Genomic DNA, 15,081 nt, shown 5'->3' on the forward strand with positions numbered 1-15,081 from the left:
AATAACCCTGCCAAAACACATAATGGGCGTTCCACTGTCTAGTTACAGGATGTGGTTGTCCTGCTGAGTAATTGGCATAGAAAAGCCTCGGTGGTTATAAATAACACCCTTCTTGTGATACCTGATGAGGCTTTAAACCTAATACTCTTCCCATGTGAGAGTTAGTATTGACATTGACCTTGTCTGAGTCCACATCACCCCACAGCTCTCCACTGTGGGTTCCTTCCCTCTTATTACCCTTTGAGTCCCCTACTGCTGGAGGTGGTGAGTGCACCTCAGCAGTGTAGGTGGTGAGCACTGGGGCAGGGCTTCTCTCTGCTCCACCCAGCCCTTTCCTCCACCATCTCTCGCCTGCAACCTCCTGGGCATTGGTTATGGTTCTTCTCTCCACCCCTACCCTCTGGCTGTGGGTGGCATTTAACCTGCCAGTGACAGAGCAACTCAGAATTTGTGGTGCTGTTGACTTCACAGCATCGTTTAGGACAGGCTTCTTAGACAGAGGAGCTTTGCTGGTGGTGTGGTAAGGTTGTGAGAGAGGGGAGAGATGGGATGGCGATGCAGGTTGTGTTGATTACCTGTGATCAGGAGGGGCTGCATCATCCCCAGCAGCATACAGCACAGTAGCTGAGCCAGCAGCAAGACACTTGTCAAGCTCTCTGGGAGGTGCACATCATCCTGTATCTTCTAGCAGAAGCCCTGGGAAGAAAGAAAAGGCATCTGGGCCTTCACAACAGTGGCCACATCGCCAGGTCTTTAAAAAGTTTCATGTGAAGTTTGTGTGCAGTGCCTTGCTCATTCCCTTGTGCAACTAGCCCCGTTGGGAAGGAGAAGCAGTGTTTCTGCTCTTTCCCTTTCACCCTAATACTTTGAAGGAACCTCTGCCCAATGCTGAAGTTCCCTGCTTGTTAACACTCTGGAACTGTTGCTGTACTTAAGTGCTTCTCTCATTTTTCCCTAGATCATAGGCCAGGTTTATGCTGACCCAGACTGTCTCCCACGCACACTGGATTTTGGCCTTAATGTCAAGCTGTTCTGGGAGAAGTTTGTTCCTGCTGACTGCCCTCCAGCCTTTTTCCCTCTGGCTGCTATTTGCTGCAGACTGGAACCAGAGAGCAGGTAGGTTTGGGGTGGGGTCTGGAGGACTCCTCTTTGTGAGCCTGGAGGATGTGTCTGTATCCCCTTCGTGGAAGGATTGCTCTGCACAGAGGGTGGAAGAGGGCTGTATCCAACCTTCAGTGGGAATGCTCAAAGGCTTCCACATGAGGAGAGACTCATCAGCTTGGAAGAGAGACTGCTGTATATGGTGGAGGTCTCTGAAACAATTTCTGAGACAGAGAGGGTAAAGGAGGAGTGATTGTTCAGGGTTTCTCATGTACAAAAAGTAGGGGCAGACCTTGGCAGCAGCTCTGAAAGGTGAATACTTCATTTGATTTCAGTTGTGAAACTTGTAGTTTCAGAACAGTGTTGATGCCAAGTGGGTTCCAAAAGAGCTGGAGCTCCCTGGTCATCAGCTGTAAAAACGAGTAGCCGAGACAGATGGGATCTTTGCAATCTCAGAAGCTGAATGGGGAGGGATCATGTCCCTGCTCGCTCCTCTGTGCATGGGACAGGGGCCTGGATGGACAACTGGCTCAGCCTTTCCAGATGCTGTTCTGCTTTCTCTTTCACACTCACATTTCCTCACTGCTGCTTTTAGGCCCCCTTTTTCCAAGCTGGAAGATTCCTTTGAAGCTCTCTCTCTCTACCTGGGAGAACTTGCCATCCCCCTTCCATCTGAGCTGGAGGAGCTGGACCACAACGTGAGTGTGCAGTATGGACTGAACCGTGACAAGCTACCGGAAAACACAACCTAGTCAGCTCGTCCTGCTGCCTGCACCAATTCTGTTGGAGTTGAGATGAGTGACAGGGAGGGAGATGCACTTCAGCCACTTCCAGGGCATTAACGGGGCACCACGCTGTGCGATTGCTGCATTGCCTCTCTCTCCCCACCCAACACCCCTCCTCTTGGACATCCTGATTCACTGTGGATTTCTGGCATGTTTCAGAAGCAAAAAGGGCTGTTTCTTGCCAACTGCACCTAGGAAAGCTGCTCAACACTATTTTTCTGGCTTGAGAAATGTTTCTCTGGCCTTTTCAGGCTTCTTTACTGTGGTGCCTTAGAACTTGGCTGCAAGCTGTGAAGCCACCCTGGCGTGTCTGCCAGGGAGGGAATTGCTATAGGAGACCCTCCTGGGCAAGGACCAGCACTTCTGGAACTGCTTCTCCCACTGACTGCCCTGCTCAGAAGGCTGGGGAAATTGGGCATCCGGCAAGAGGCCCCACCAGGACAGCGTGTGCGTGTATGTTTGTGCATGTGTTTTCCAGAACAACCCACTGAGATTTTGGCCTCCAGCGTGCATCAGGGGAGGGAGTGAAAAGCCCCAGGAATTAGGCAGCTCTCCTGAAATACCTTCTCTGTGGGGAAGCGTGTATGAATTTTTGTTTTGGTTTGGTTTTGTGTGTTTTTTCCTCCTCTGTCTCTGAATACCTCCAAAAGCCTGCCTAGAAACACTAAGATTGAGCTCTGCTTGCCCCTCCTGATGGTAAACAAGGCAGGCAGCAAATGAGCCATTTGAGCATCTTCAGACTCTGAGCCTGCACAGTGAGTTTGCCTGCCCAAGAACCTTAACCTAGGTGAAAGTATTTGAACCTGAATGTGTAGAACTGTGCTAGGCACTGGCTGTGGACATCCCTGGAGTGCTGAAGCTGCTTGAGCTCTCGGCCTGGGGACGTGAGGTGACAGAAAGGGTGGCAGAAGGTGCTCTTCAGAAAGCCAAAGGACTTTGTGCATGGACAATGGCAAAGGGGGACATGCCCAAGGTTACTTAAAGGATGGACTTGGTGATGAATAGAAAAGTGCTGGAGAATGTCCCATCCTCCCAGGAGTGGCAGCTGGAGAAGTAATAATTCAGTTGCCATTACCTCATCCTTTCTTGCAGGCTGTGCAAGTTGCTCCCTTTGAAGGTCCTCCTTGCAGCTGCTGCTGCAGCACCTGAGCTGATTCTCCAAGCAGAAACTTTCCTCAGGGTCATTCCCTGCTTTTGGGGAGAAAAAAAGGGCTTGGAGTCATTGGGAGGTGGGTAGGGGCCTATTTTCTTCCAGCACATCTCTTCTTCCTCCCTTGGTGGGAGAAGGAAGAAAGCTACTGCTGCAGTAGCTCACGTGGTTGGCAGAACTGAACAAAAAGCTGGCTCAAGTCCTGCTCTGAAGTTTCACAAACATCTTGGTTTAACTGGATTTTTAGTGTGCTCCTTTCTTCCCCCTCCCTTCAGTATTGAATGGTGGGGAACAGGTGTTAAGTCTTTGCTGTTACTTTGATTTCTTCCCCCTACCCATGAGTTGAAAGTATTATGTAAAATAACATGGGACCAGCCATCACCTGACAAAAGGCGTGCGTAGAGGGGGTGGTGTTTTCAGTCTGTGTAGTGGTGTTTTAGAAACACTGGGGGACTCCCTGTGCCTTGAGTCAGTGGAGGAGCCTCTCTAAACTGGGTCCAGTGGATTCAGGATTGTTAATAGGATTTGCCCTTTCTTTCCCCCTCCCAGGCTGGTTGTGAGGGGACCCTTGAAGGGGAAGAGTCCTGGGTGATGTGTGGGTGGGGTTTATGAACTGTGATTTGCACAGCTCCATGTTCTAACTAAATTAAAACGCAGTAAATGTATGCTATGAAAACAAGATTTCGTTGTCTCTGTGTTACATAAAGCAGGAAGCTGTAACTTTCTTGGGTTTCTGTTGTCACAAAACAGCAACATCGAAACTGCACGGATCAGGTATCATCTAGAACTCCCTTTCTTGAGCCAAAGGGCTCTGCCACATTTACAGAACTACAGAGACAGTCCAAGTTCTCTCTAGTACTACTTACCTGAAGTGATGGAAAGGGAAGAAGTTGACAAGTTTTGCTGGTTGTTTTTGTTTTAAGGGTGGACAGGACTCAGCAGAACATGGTGTCTCTCTCCATTTTCCTTTTCTGAACCAGGATAAAAATACAGCCTGTTCTTGGAAACCTCATATTCTGAAATATGCAGTTCAAGGGGCATTTATTAAGGCAACAACTGAACGAAAATGCTAGCTATGTCAGTGCCTCCTGTAACACACGGTGCTCTGTCTCCATCACGCTTTCCAGTGCCATGGCCCCAAGGGATGGAGCTGCTGCTGAGCGGTACCAAAGCAGAACTGACCCGTGTCAGTGCAGGAAGGGGCTGTAACTGAGAGCGTCTTCCCACGGGCCAGCCTGCTTAGTCAGCACAGCTCACACACCCACAGCTGCTTTTCAGGAACAGTGTCCCAGTCCAAGACTAGCTGCTGGCAGCAAGGAGAGCAGCTCTCTGCACCTTGTCAGTGCTGGTGAGTGCAGGCACTGCTTGTAGGGGTTTACCTTTGGGTCTGGCAAACTGAAGTAGCATCCTCCCTTCTCCATTCAAAGTCTGCAACAAGCAAAAGGATGCTGCTCTGGCAGGAGGAACGTACAGATGAGCCACAGTCCACACAGGTCCACACAGCATTTTTCTTTTAAGCTTTAATACAAGGTAGCACAATCTGCACCTTCTCATAATGAGGTATTTAAAACATTTACAAAGAAATGGTATTCAAAGGCATTAAAAAATAAAATGTTTCCCTTTTCTGAATCAAACATTAACACTAAAACCCCTGCTGCCACGTGCTGCTCCCTGTTAGGCCCACAGCTATAAAGCAGATGGCTAGAAAACTTACTTGAATGGCTTGAATCCCCTGAGGCGGGGATGGAGGTTTCCCTGAACTGGCCTTGCCTTGGTGCCATTTGGGAGACACTGCAGCAACCATCCCTTCCAAACTCCCTGAAACACTAACAGAAGTTGTTACAAAACCTCTCTAATAGGGCCAGGCTCTGTAAGCAAGTAGTCTTGCTGCACAAGCTAAGGGTGTGTGAAGGAGGCTGGGCCAGGAGCCATGCCCTAACTTTGCGATCCTGCAAGAACAGCTGCCCTGTCCTGCCCTTCGAGCCAGAGCTGCTGCATCAGGGCCGGGGTGACCTCCACAGCTGGCTTGGCCGCTCTGTCCAGAGCTCGCTCTGTAGAAAGCCAAGGGAATTCAGAAGAGGATGTTATCTGTCCTCAGTGCTCAACCTGCTGGAGGTAACCAAAGGGCAGTTTGTTTTCTTCACAACTATCTACTGCTGGCCTTCGGTCTCCTGATCTGTGTAAGTGGGCAGGAGGTACAGACCACCTGGGCACCTACAGCTGTGGCTGTGCATGTAGCACCACAGAGGAATGGAGATGTGGCCTCAGCCCTGGAAGACCTGGATTTGTCAAGAGCTTGAGAAGAACTTTTCCAAATTGACACTGGGGCTAAACATAGTGCTCCTGGCCCAAGCCATCCCTCAAATAAACTCTTCCTTGGAAAAAAAAAAAAACAAACTGATCCAGTAGCAGGATTCTGGACAGTGTCTCCAGCTCTCAGCTACTAAAGCAGAAAGGCAGGAACTATAAATCAGAATGTAATTATCTATCTAGCTAAGTCTGATGTGAAGCTCCCCTCAGTCCCTGCAGTACTGCTCCCTCCTGGGGTTCCAGGCTGAAACTTAAGTAACAGTGCACATCGTTAAATAGGAAAGGAACAGAAGAAGAGGAAGCCAAGACCATGCTCCAGGCTATGGGATCTGTGGCCAGTTGTGAGCCTGGCCCATCATCCCCCCAGCTCCTTGGCACGCCATGGAGATAGGCAGGAGGAAGCAGCAGGGTCCAGCACACCAGTCCCCAGCTGGTCATGCACTGAATGGTGCCCCTCAAACAGATCGTGATGAACAGCCCATTGCTCTGTCCCTCTGCATCACCTTCGTCTGGCTTTCATCAAAAAGAAAACAAAATAGAAATGAACACACACATCCCCTGCACTCACAGTGGGAAGCTGGAGGCTTTGCTCAGCCTGTATCGCTCCTGCCTGAGCTGCTCAGGCACCAGGAGTACCCGCCTGCTCCATAAGTGGGCCACTGCCATCGTGTGTGTCCTCCACAGGCGTCTGGTTGGTGTGCACCACGATCGTGTTCTCATCTACAAGCTCGCAGGTGGGATTGGTGAACGCCGAGAGCGGCAGTGTGATGCGCTGCATTTCACGCTCATAAACTTTCTGTTCATGCTTCTCCTTCAGGTCTTTCCCCCTAGATTAAAAAAAAAAACCACAAAATACGTATGTGAATGGGGTGAGTGCTGCTGCTTGGGGGCAGAGTCTCAGTAAAGGTGATATAGTAGAAAAGAAGGGACTCTGCTCTTTAAGAAACAGATGTTTCAGCTACGTACAAAGGGCCAGAAACGTTCCCTACTGTAAGCTGAGGACTCCATGTGAGCATCTTTAAAAAACAAGCTGCCAGGTGAAGTCTGTCCCTCCCTCATAAACTTATTCACTGACATTGCTACAGCTAAATGATGATTGGAAAGCCAGGCTTCTCCTTCAAACCATGGGGCTGACAAACAAATGTTTCCTTGTACCCCCACAGCACTGCCTGGTGCAGGCCCAGGGGAGCAGTGAGACAGTGCAGAGCCCACTGCTGTGGAAGAGAGCTTCCGTAACCTGCTTCATCTGATAGAAACAAATACCAGAGGTGGTGACAGATTCTGCCTTCTGCTGCAGCAAACAAATCTCTGTAGCAAATTAAGCTGTTCCTGAGAGTATTAAAGCTTACTTCAGAGCTGGCCCTGCCTTCTGCTGCTGCAGCTAAGAGCTTAATACCACAACCAGCTCCTCACACCTACCTCACTCTTCAGCCTGTTACTAAGGGAGGTGACACCTCTGTAATTTGTACTGAGGAAGAACTGCCTTGCTTTAAAAACGGATGGCATTAATAGCACGTTGTCTCCAGAAAAGCTGTGTATACCAAAAGCTATTAAACCCATTAAAGGTTTCTCACCACACCTACCCAAGCCTGCCAGCTTGCATATGCCATTTTGAGAGCAAGGCAAGAAGAGAGAGAGACAGTAAACCTGCCCTGCTGTGAGCTCTCTTGGATTGAAGAAGCAAAGCTGCATTTGGACAAAGCTCAACATTGGTCTGTTGCTTCTTCTCAACAAAGACAGGAGTGAGGTGGGACAGGCACCACTCACTCCTCCTGGGGCTTGTGATCCCAACCAGGCAGAGCTGCTGGGGTTTCCTGTCAGCACATAAGCATTTTGGCTGCTTTTCAAAGCTGCCTACAAGCGTGCAGCAGTGGCTGCCATTCCTGCCAGCACACGAGACAGCATTCTCTGAAGTGACACCCCAAATCAGATTCCTCGACAAGCAGCGCTCTGTGTTTTGCCCCTTATGTAACACTCCTCCCTCTGTTTTTTTTCTGTCGGCATTTATTATAAACACTTACATAAGGACATGTCCCAGCTTGGGAAAGGGCTCCTTCTGCTTGGTTGTGTCAGACTGCTGTCAAACAGCCAAAATACAGAACAAACCCTCCCGGAGGAGGGAGCCTGGGCCTTCACTTGCTGCAGCGACATTCACTCCTATTTGTTAATCCTGCCCTGTCTCTTACAGCTACGCTGCTTGCTATAACCACTAACCTCAAATGCTGCTGAGCTACAGATACATTTCTGTCCAACACAGTGAAGTGGCTGAACAAATCATAACTATGAATCAAAACTGACCTTGAAGTATACAGGAACTTTAGTAAAATGAACTTTGTTTGACCAAAAATAGCGCTACTTGATATTCAACTTCATAGGATACAATGCCCAAGTGGCAAGGAAGTTGCCAATTGTTTTTCTTCTAAAACTAGCTAGACTAGAGAAGCCAAGGGAACAGGTGGCCTGCTAGCAGGATTTTCTTTCTGATCACAAAAGAAACTTCCTGTCAGGGCACCTGAGATCTGCTCTCTCCAGCTCTTACGTAAAATTCAGCTCCCCTGGATGCATCTGAGAAAGCCACATCAAGGCATGCGTACACACACACACACACACACACACAAAAAAAAAATAAAGAGGGCAGTTTGAAACTTTAAATGGCAAGGAATACCACACTGATGGGTGAAACGGAGAAAAATGGGATTAACTCTTAAATAGTTCTTTCTTAGTGTGACAAGCAAAACTCTTGCACAATGTGCCATATCAAAACATATGCTTCTGTCTGCCTTTTCATTGGGATCTGGTTGGGGCTGCAGGTGCTCAGACATTCCTGCTCTATATATATTGCTTGATGCCTATACCAGTTTTTGAACATAGAAGAATAGCCACTGACCTCTTATAGATGTATCCCAGGACAATGCCAGCTCCAATGGCAATGATTATCACCATCATGATCAGCCCCAGCACATACCCTGTGAAGAGAGAAAGGAAAGAAGCAAAATTAGAGGCAGCAGATCCAGCTATAGCATTGCTTTCAGAGCCTCAAAACAAATCCATCCTGACAGAATTACAGGGATGGATCCATCACATGATCCTGGGTTTGTACCTAGTGTCCCTAAGTCCTTCTTTTCTTTGGAGTTCATCTGCACCCTCTGACTGATCCCAATGGCAGGCTGCACAGCCGCTGCCTCGCTCCGGGAGGGCAAGGTATCAGCCGGTTCAAACACCTGGTCGACCTCCTGAGAAGTACCAACTTCTGCTGTAGGGACCGGGGCTGTGGCAGCTGTAGCATCTGTTGAGAGGAAACAGAGACATACAAAATATGAAGCACTGATGGGTACTTCAAAACAACATGTGCCTTGTGAGTGGGACAGATCTACACTGGTATTACTGAACCGCCTTCCAAGTACACTGACAAACACTTGTTCCCTCTTAAGTTGTTGCCAGAAATCCTACCAAGGCAGACAAGAAATGTACTCCTCCTCCCACCATCCTTTGACATGAACCTATTTAACTAACAAACAGTGCAAGGCACCACCAAAGATGAGACAGAAGTCAGACAGCAGAATGAAACCCAGGTTCAGGGCATGAGTCCAGAGGATGCACAATGACTTCATTTAGTGTATAGATCGATATACAGGCTGAAGCTTCAGTGATGCTGAACAGACATGAATAAGGCGATGACAATCTCCATCCCAAACTCCCAGGAGCCTATTTATCTCTCTTCTGCCTCAATCTTCCTGACACAGGAAGGTCTGACAGGAGGAGACTCCAGCTGGTGTGAAAACAACCTGGGGACATCCTTCTTACCCAGCCCCTCTTTGCAGCCGTGTAGCGAACTCCTTTAGCATGATGGACAGGCTAAGTCAGAGCAACACTTTAGGCAGCACAGCCAGTGACTAGTGTAAGTACAGCAAGTTCCTCCTCAGCCACAGCCCAAACAAAGGTGCGTAAGGATGGACGCTCAGAGCACAGACTCCTTCCCAGCCCTGTGGATTTTTTATCAACAGCATTGACATATTTTCAAGGTAGCTCCTTCTTTCATGACACAGTTAAAATGGAAACTGTAGCACGGTAAAAGCTATGACAGTGGAAAGTAGGTATCTATTACCTGTCCTAAACAAAAAAAACCTGCTTTTTGGAAATGCCATGCACAGTATGCATCCACACCTGAAAACTGTCTCACAGCTGGCAACAATTCCATGGGGATTTTCTATCTGCAGCCATTTTGAGTCCTCAGTGGAATGTGAAATGGAAGTACAGAAGGGGAGTTAAGAGACAGCAAATCAGGGTCTCCTGCACAGTGACTTTATGTAGAGTCAGCCAGAGACGCTGAACTAAGGGGAGCTGCAGGACCTGACTATGATAAAAAGGTATACACTCTGAGACACAAAAATAGCCAAACCCCTTAAACATGCAATGGTGTATTGCCTGAAAGGTCAAGTAACTCTCCTAAAGCTAAAGCTGCAGGACTGTTTTGAGTAAGGGTCTTGGCAGCAGAACATTTGTTTTGCTTTATGTTTAGGGAAAAGCAGACAAAAAACAAGCAAAGTGAAGAAAAGGAGGGGGTATATGTGTGGGGGAAAGTGTTTACATTCAAGGATAGCAATCCCGAGGGACAGTGGAGTATGTAAACCTTGCAGGGCTCAGAAACAAGTAAACAGTTCAAAAAAAACAGGTGGTTACTTTGGCCTCAGTCAATACTGACATCTCGTCTCCCTGTAACAGGCTTCAGATACAGTTCTCTTGGCAAACTGCTTCCCACCCTGACTATCCAGGAGGAACTCAGCGTTTTCCGTTTCTTACTTTCCTCCCTTCGATCCTCCTTTTCTCCAAGTTCTTTCCCCCCACCTGTACCCAAATTCACCCTGGCAATTATTTAGCAGCAGGACACCTGTTCAGACAGCAGTAACGTGCCCCACACTAATGGTCTACCAACACCTCTGTAGTTCCTAGATGCCCAGACCTCAGCCTTTTACAACACAGCTAAAGAGCCCTACAGTGACCAGTGAAATGGGGGTGGGGGCATGGCTTTGCACCGGCCTTTTTCTAGCACTAATGGAAAAGCTGTAGGGGCGGAGCAAGGCACAGCTGGGAGGCAGATGTGCACACCCAGGCGAGGGCTGGAGGGGAGCCCCGGGTACACTCCGTTCCTGGGGGCGGGCAGCGGGTGCTGCCGTAGCCCGGGGTTGTTTGTGCGCAGCGGGGACCCCACCCTGGTGAGAAACCCGGCCCCCAGCGGCTGGAGAGTGGCCGGGAAGAGCAATGCCCCGGGGCGGGCAGGGGGAGAGAGAAGGGGGTCGGCTGGGGCCGCTCCTACCTGAGCACTGGGCGATGTCGCAGGGTCTCCGCTCGGGGACGCCGGCGGCGCCTCGGATGTAGCACCAGGGCGCGGCGTCGCCGTCCGGGTTTCTGCAGCTGTTGTGGTCCTCGGCGACTGCGGGAGGGTACCGGGCCGTCAGCGCGGGGGCCACCGCGGCCCCGGCACCCCCAGCTCCCCCGATATCCCCCACCGCCGTCTCCCCCAGTCCCCCCGCGCCCTCCCCGCGCCCCGGACCCACCTGCCGGGAGCGCGGCGCCGGGGCCGCTCCGCACCGCCAGCCAGTTGAGGCACGGGGCGCCGCCGAGGGCCACTCGCCGGCTTCCGCGGTAGGACGCGCCGTTGCCGCGGAGGCACTCTGCGGAGAGACGAGCCAGGCCATGCGGGCGGGCCGGGCTGCCCCCGCACGCTCCCCCGCACGCCCCCCGCGGATGGGGGCCCCCCTCCCCAGGGGTCTACTCCCCCCGCACACCCCCCCGAGACCGGCCTTTGTCCCCCACAACAAAGCGGGGCCGGGCCGGCACTCACCCTCGGCGCCGCGGGCGACCGACAGCAGCAGCGAGCCCAGCAGCACGGCGCCCAGCGCCGCCGCCCGCCGCGGGCCCCCGCGCAGCATCCTCGGCGCGGAGGGCGAGGAGCCGCCGCCAGCCCGGCCGCGCAGCTCGGCTCCGCTCGGCGCCGCGCCGAGCCCTGCCCCGGCTCTCCCCTCCGCGGTAAACAACCGCCGGGCTGCGCTCCCCCCCCCCCGCCCCGCAGCCGCCACCGGGTCCTAACGCTGCCGCCGCCGCCCCCGGGCGGCTCCCGGCCCCGTCGGGGAGACCCGGGCGGGGAAGGGGCGGCCCCCGCGGGGCAGGGCTCGGGGCAGCGGGGAGGCTGCTGCTGCTCTGCTGCGTCCGCAGAGGGTCCCCCGCCCCGGAGCCCCGGGACCGGGCGCGGCGATGGGTGCTCGGTACCACGGGGGCCGTTTGGATCGGGAGGAACACGGGGAAACGTCCCCGAAGCGCAGCTCCATGTCCCCGGGCCGGTCCCCTACAGCCCTTGGGCCAGAAGAGGAGACTCCCGACAGGGAGCTTGGCTTGTACTGCTGATTGTGGCAGCGAAAGCGTTTGTCTTCAGGGACCTAAAATTGCTACTGTCTCCTCTAGAGAACTACCCACGAAGGGCTCCCTTCTCCTGCCCCGATTCTCCCTTTGGGTTCCCTTGGCTCTATGGAGAGAGACCGTGCGCGGGGGGCACACGCTAGCACAGAAGCTGTGCACCTTCACATTAAAGGTTTGCATTCTCATCTCTGCTAATCGATTGCTTTCCTTTGGCTCCACATACCCTACGAGCTGTGCCTGCTTATAGAAAACCAAGGTAAACAGCCTGAAAATGCTTTAGAGTAGTTACATTGCAGGCACCCAGCCACCCTGATAAAGCCTCTCTGCAGCTATTTCAAATGGGTTACAATAGATATTTCTGTTTCAAACAGGCAGAGGTATTCAGACACTGCAATGGCAGTGACTACAGAAGTGTCTGGAGTCATCAGCTTGTTTCTATTTTATACCAGTGAAAAACAAGCAGCTGAATAACTTGGTCCTGTTTGACAACGAGCTCTCAAAGGTGGCCTGGGCCAACAGATGAGTTTGTAGCCAAGGCACAGGCTGCAGCACAAGGTGCTATTTCTGGCTTTCCCACAGAGTTCCTTCCGACCTTGGCCAATCCGTCTGCTTCACTTCTTTGCGCTTTCCCTTCCTTTCTGTTACATGAGGCACAATCAAACCTTCCTTCTCAGAAGAGGACAGGGAAGTTCCCTTCTTTTAAAGTGCTTTGAAATCATATGAAAACCACTGAACGCACAAAAAGTATTTCTATGCCAGGAAGCTGCGTGTTGCAGTCTGTTTGATGAATCACTTTTCAGGGCAGTGCTGGCTGCAGCAGGCGTCCCTCCCTTCTATTCCCAGGTGTTTCCATCCTGGCAGTGCTCTCTGTCAGGCTGCTACAGGTACTTGTGTGACAAGCAGGCTCAAGGTGCTGATCCAGCCCAACTTCTGCCTTTTTCTTACCAGGTCACACACACTTGAACCCTTTACTACCAGGTCACCTGCTGCATCCAGTCCACAACACAGCCACAAAAAAATGGATGTACCAGCATCACAGAGGAGTATGGAGAAAACCAGGTCAATCAAGCAGCGCTACCACTGAACATGAAACCATAAGTCTTAGCACTTGTGTGATTCATGCTTTAACAATATGATTTAACACTACAGTATATTTAGTTTAATAACGTCAGATTAAAAAAATCTGCAGCCAGGTTGTAAAAAAAACCCAAAACTCTGTAGTCAGTTCTGACCGACATCACCAGCTAAGATGTCTGCTTTATGGCGTTAGCTTTGTCTGCACAGACACTCAGTTACTGCATTCCTTATGCTCCCCAGTTACTCTCTGTGAAGGCAAGGCTAACTGGAGTAAGCAAGAATTTTTAATAAGGGCTATTGAATCAGGCCTTCCGTTTGTAATAGCTCTTCATAAGAGATTTTATGGGACAAATTCCATTCAGTCAGAAGCTGCAGGGCCACACATGCATCCAGAGGCACAGTCTGGCCAAAACAGTTTGCAGAGGGCTGCCAACCTGTACAATTAATTTATTTTAGCTCATTTCATGAGACTAACTAACGCTTCCATGCCATCTTGCACAGAAAGCACCTCCTCCTGTACATACTGATCCAAAACTGCAGTAATCTTTGTGGAAACAAATCTCAGACCTTCCCAGCTCTCTCTCCTGTTATGTAACAAGATAAATGCGCACTCCTCATTACACGCAGCCAAGTTCCAGCAAACAATCTGAGTTTCTAGTTCACGGAAGAACAATGGGGAATTCGGGAGAAATGCAAAAACTTTCCTATTAATGGTAAAGATCAAAGTCTTTTCCACGACTGACTTCTAAGCATAATTTTTTCTCTTTCATCTCTAGCTTTCTCCAGGATGAGGGAAGATTTATGCCTGGCAGTTTCACAGAGTTAAGTTTAATAGGATGCCAGGTGGCAGCTGTGAAAGGCAGACTCAACTGCTCTTTCTGCCGTTTGGGAACGGGTTTGCTCTTCTTGCTACACTTTTAGAGATTAAACCTGACATTACTTCCTAGGACTTGATTTTAAAGTAACTACCCAAACTATTAAGTAAGCTAATAGTTTACATGCAAAAGTCTGTAGGTATATACACATACATCTACAACACATCTACACATCCACAAACACTTCACAGGAGAATACATACACTATTTTTAAGAACGGGGGACATTAAGCATCCTTCCTAAAATCAGTGTGAACCGGTTTGAGCTGTGAGCTGGTACCTTTCTGCTGTTTACTTTAGACAGGTTCCAGAATAAACAATGTCTGCTTTTTCTCTCTGCTGTCTGTCAACTGCTCTTTCTTGTTTGTTTGTTCTACTTTTTCACCTGTGGAAAAATTCAAAGTGTATGGAGAGTTTTCTTAAAGAAGAAAAATACAAGGAAGCTAACATGTAGCACAGCATGCTGTGAACAGGGAGGCAACCACAGATACACAGCTCTGGAAGGACTCCGCAAGAAGTCATCAAACCCACCCTCCTCTGGCCACAGCCAAGTATGTTCAGATCTTCCCGGGCAAAAGTTCATCTAACCTCCTATGAAAGAACTAACATGCTTTATTACTTAATCTTACTAAATAAGATAGTGAGGGGAGTAAGCAAAATAAATTTCCTAATCTAAGTATTCTTTCTTAGCCAAATGAGCATGGATTGCTTAAAATGGAAAAAGTTGACCATTGCCCTCCTTGTAACAGGGCATATGTCATGTTCCCATAACTTCCCCTTTCTTCTTTCTACACAAATCAAAATAATTCTTCCAATTTTCCCTCAAAACTAAACCTTTCTAAACCTTTTTTCATTCCAGTTCACCATTTCTCCCACTTTTCTGCTTCCTTCATAAATTGTGATGCCCGAGAACGAAGATAGTATATTCTGAGGCCTCATCCACCATGAACAGAATATTACAGCAATTTGTGCTTGAAGCTTAAAAAACTGTAAGCATCAAATGCTACTAAGCACTATTAAGTACTTGCAACTCCAACAAAAGCAGGTTTTTTTACTCCTTTGTTGCCTCTGTCTGGATCATGAAAATAACTGTGGGTCTCACCTGTAAAAAAGCCTTCTGTAAGCAGTGATGTAGGAGTCAGAAACAAAAACGTTTTATTCCTAACCTAGAAATAATCTGAAAAGAAGAAAAAACATCAGGGCTGCAACAAAAGTATCAGATGTTGAGTTTATGAAACTGAGCCGAGTATAACCAAAAATCAAGACAGAGACAGTCACTACAAAGGAGTCGGTGTGGAGCGATAGAAAGAAATATCTGATTGCACTGTTGCATCCCCCTGCTGACATGTTCAAGGAGAGGCTTCCCCTCC

The 15,081-nt window shown here is 49.7% G+C and overlaps 2 protein-coding genes across 4 annotated transcripts in view; one reads left to right on the plus strand and one right to left on the minus strand.

Moving 5' to 3' along the window:
• The window catches only part of LIMK2 (LIM domain kinase 2), a 31,751-nt gene extending 28,067 nt beyond the window's left edge, over positions 1-3,684 (plus strand). For 2 of the 3 annotated variants that reach the window (XM_068412858.1, XM_068412859.1), the window contains 2 exons: positions 959-1,116; positions 1,697-3,684. In XM_068412858.1, the coding sequence (XP_068268959.1) occupies positions 959-1,116; positions 1,697-1,853 (315 nt within the window). In that variant the 3' untranslated portion in view covers positions 1,854-3,684. Of the gene's footprint in view, positions 1-958; positions 1,117-1,696 lie in introns of those variants that run through there. The other variant, XM_068412860.1, reaches the window with a different exon arrangement.
• Positions 3,685-4,541: 857 nt separating this feature from the next.
• Positions 4,542-11,383, minus strand: PIK3IP1 (phosphoinositide-3-kinase interacting protein 1). The gene is made up of 6 exons (XM_068412505.1): positions 11,189-11,383; positions 10,902-11,018; positions 10,661-10,777; positions 8,447-8,632; positions 8,234-8,312; positions 4,542-6,173 (listed from the first exon to the last, which is right to left on the minus strand). The coding sequence occupies exons 1-6, from the start codon at positions 11,274-11,276 to the stop codon at positions 5,966-5,968; spliced, it is 795 nt and encodes a 264-aa protein (XP_068268606.1). The 5' UTR covers positions 11,277-11,383; the 3' UTR covers positions 4,542-5,965.
• Between the last annotated feature and the right edge of the window lie 3,698 nt (positions 11,384-15,081).

Source organism: Nyctibius grandis, chromosome 14, assembly GCF_013368605.1.
Source record: "Nyctibius grandis isolate bNycGra1 chromosome 14, bNycGra1.pri, whole genome shotgun sequence".
Lineage (NCBI taxonomy): Eukaryota > Metazoa > Chordata > Aves > Nyctibiiformes > Nyctibiidae > Nyctibius > Nyctibius grandis.

Coding starts and splice junctions, on each gene's coding strand:
- PIK3IP1 (XM_068412505.1), bottom strand. CDS start 11,276: ATGCTGCGCGGGGGCCCGCGGCGGGCGGCGGCGCTGGGCGCCGTGCTG. Junction 11,019..11,188: donor GGTCGCCCGCGGCGCCGAGG/GTGAGTGCCGGC, acceptor GTCTCTCCGCAG/AGTGCCTCCGCGGCAACGGC. Junction 8,313..8,446: donor GAAGGACTTAGGGACACTAG/GTACAAACCCAG, acceptor CTCTCTTCACAG/GGTATGTGCTGGGGCTGATC.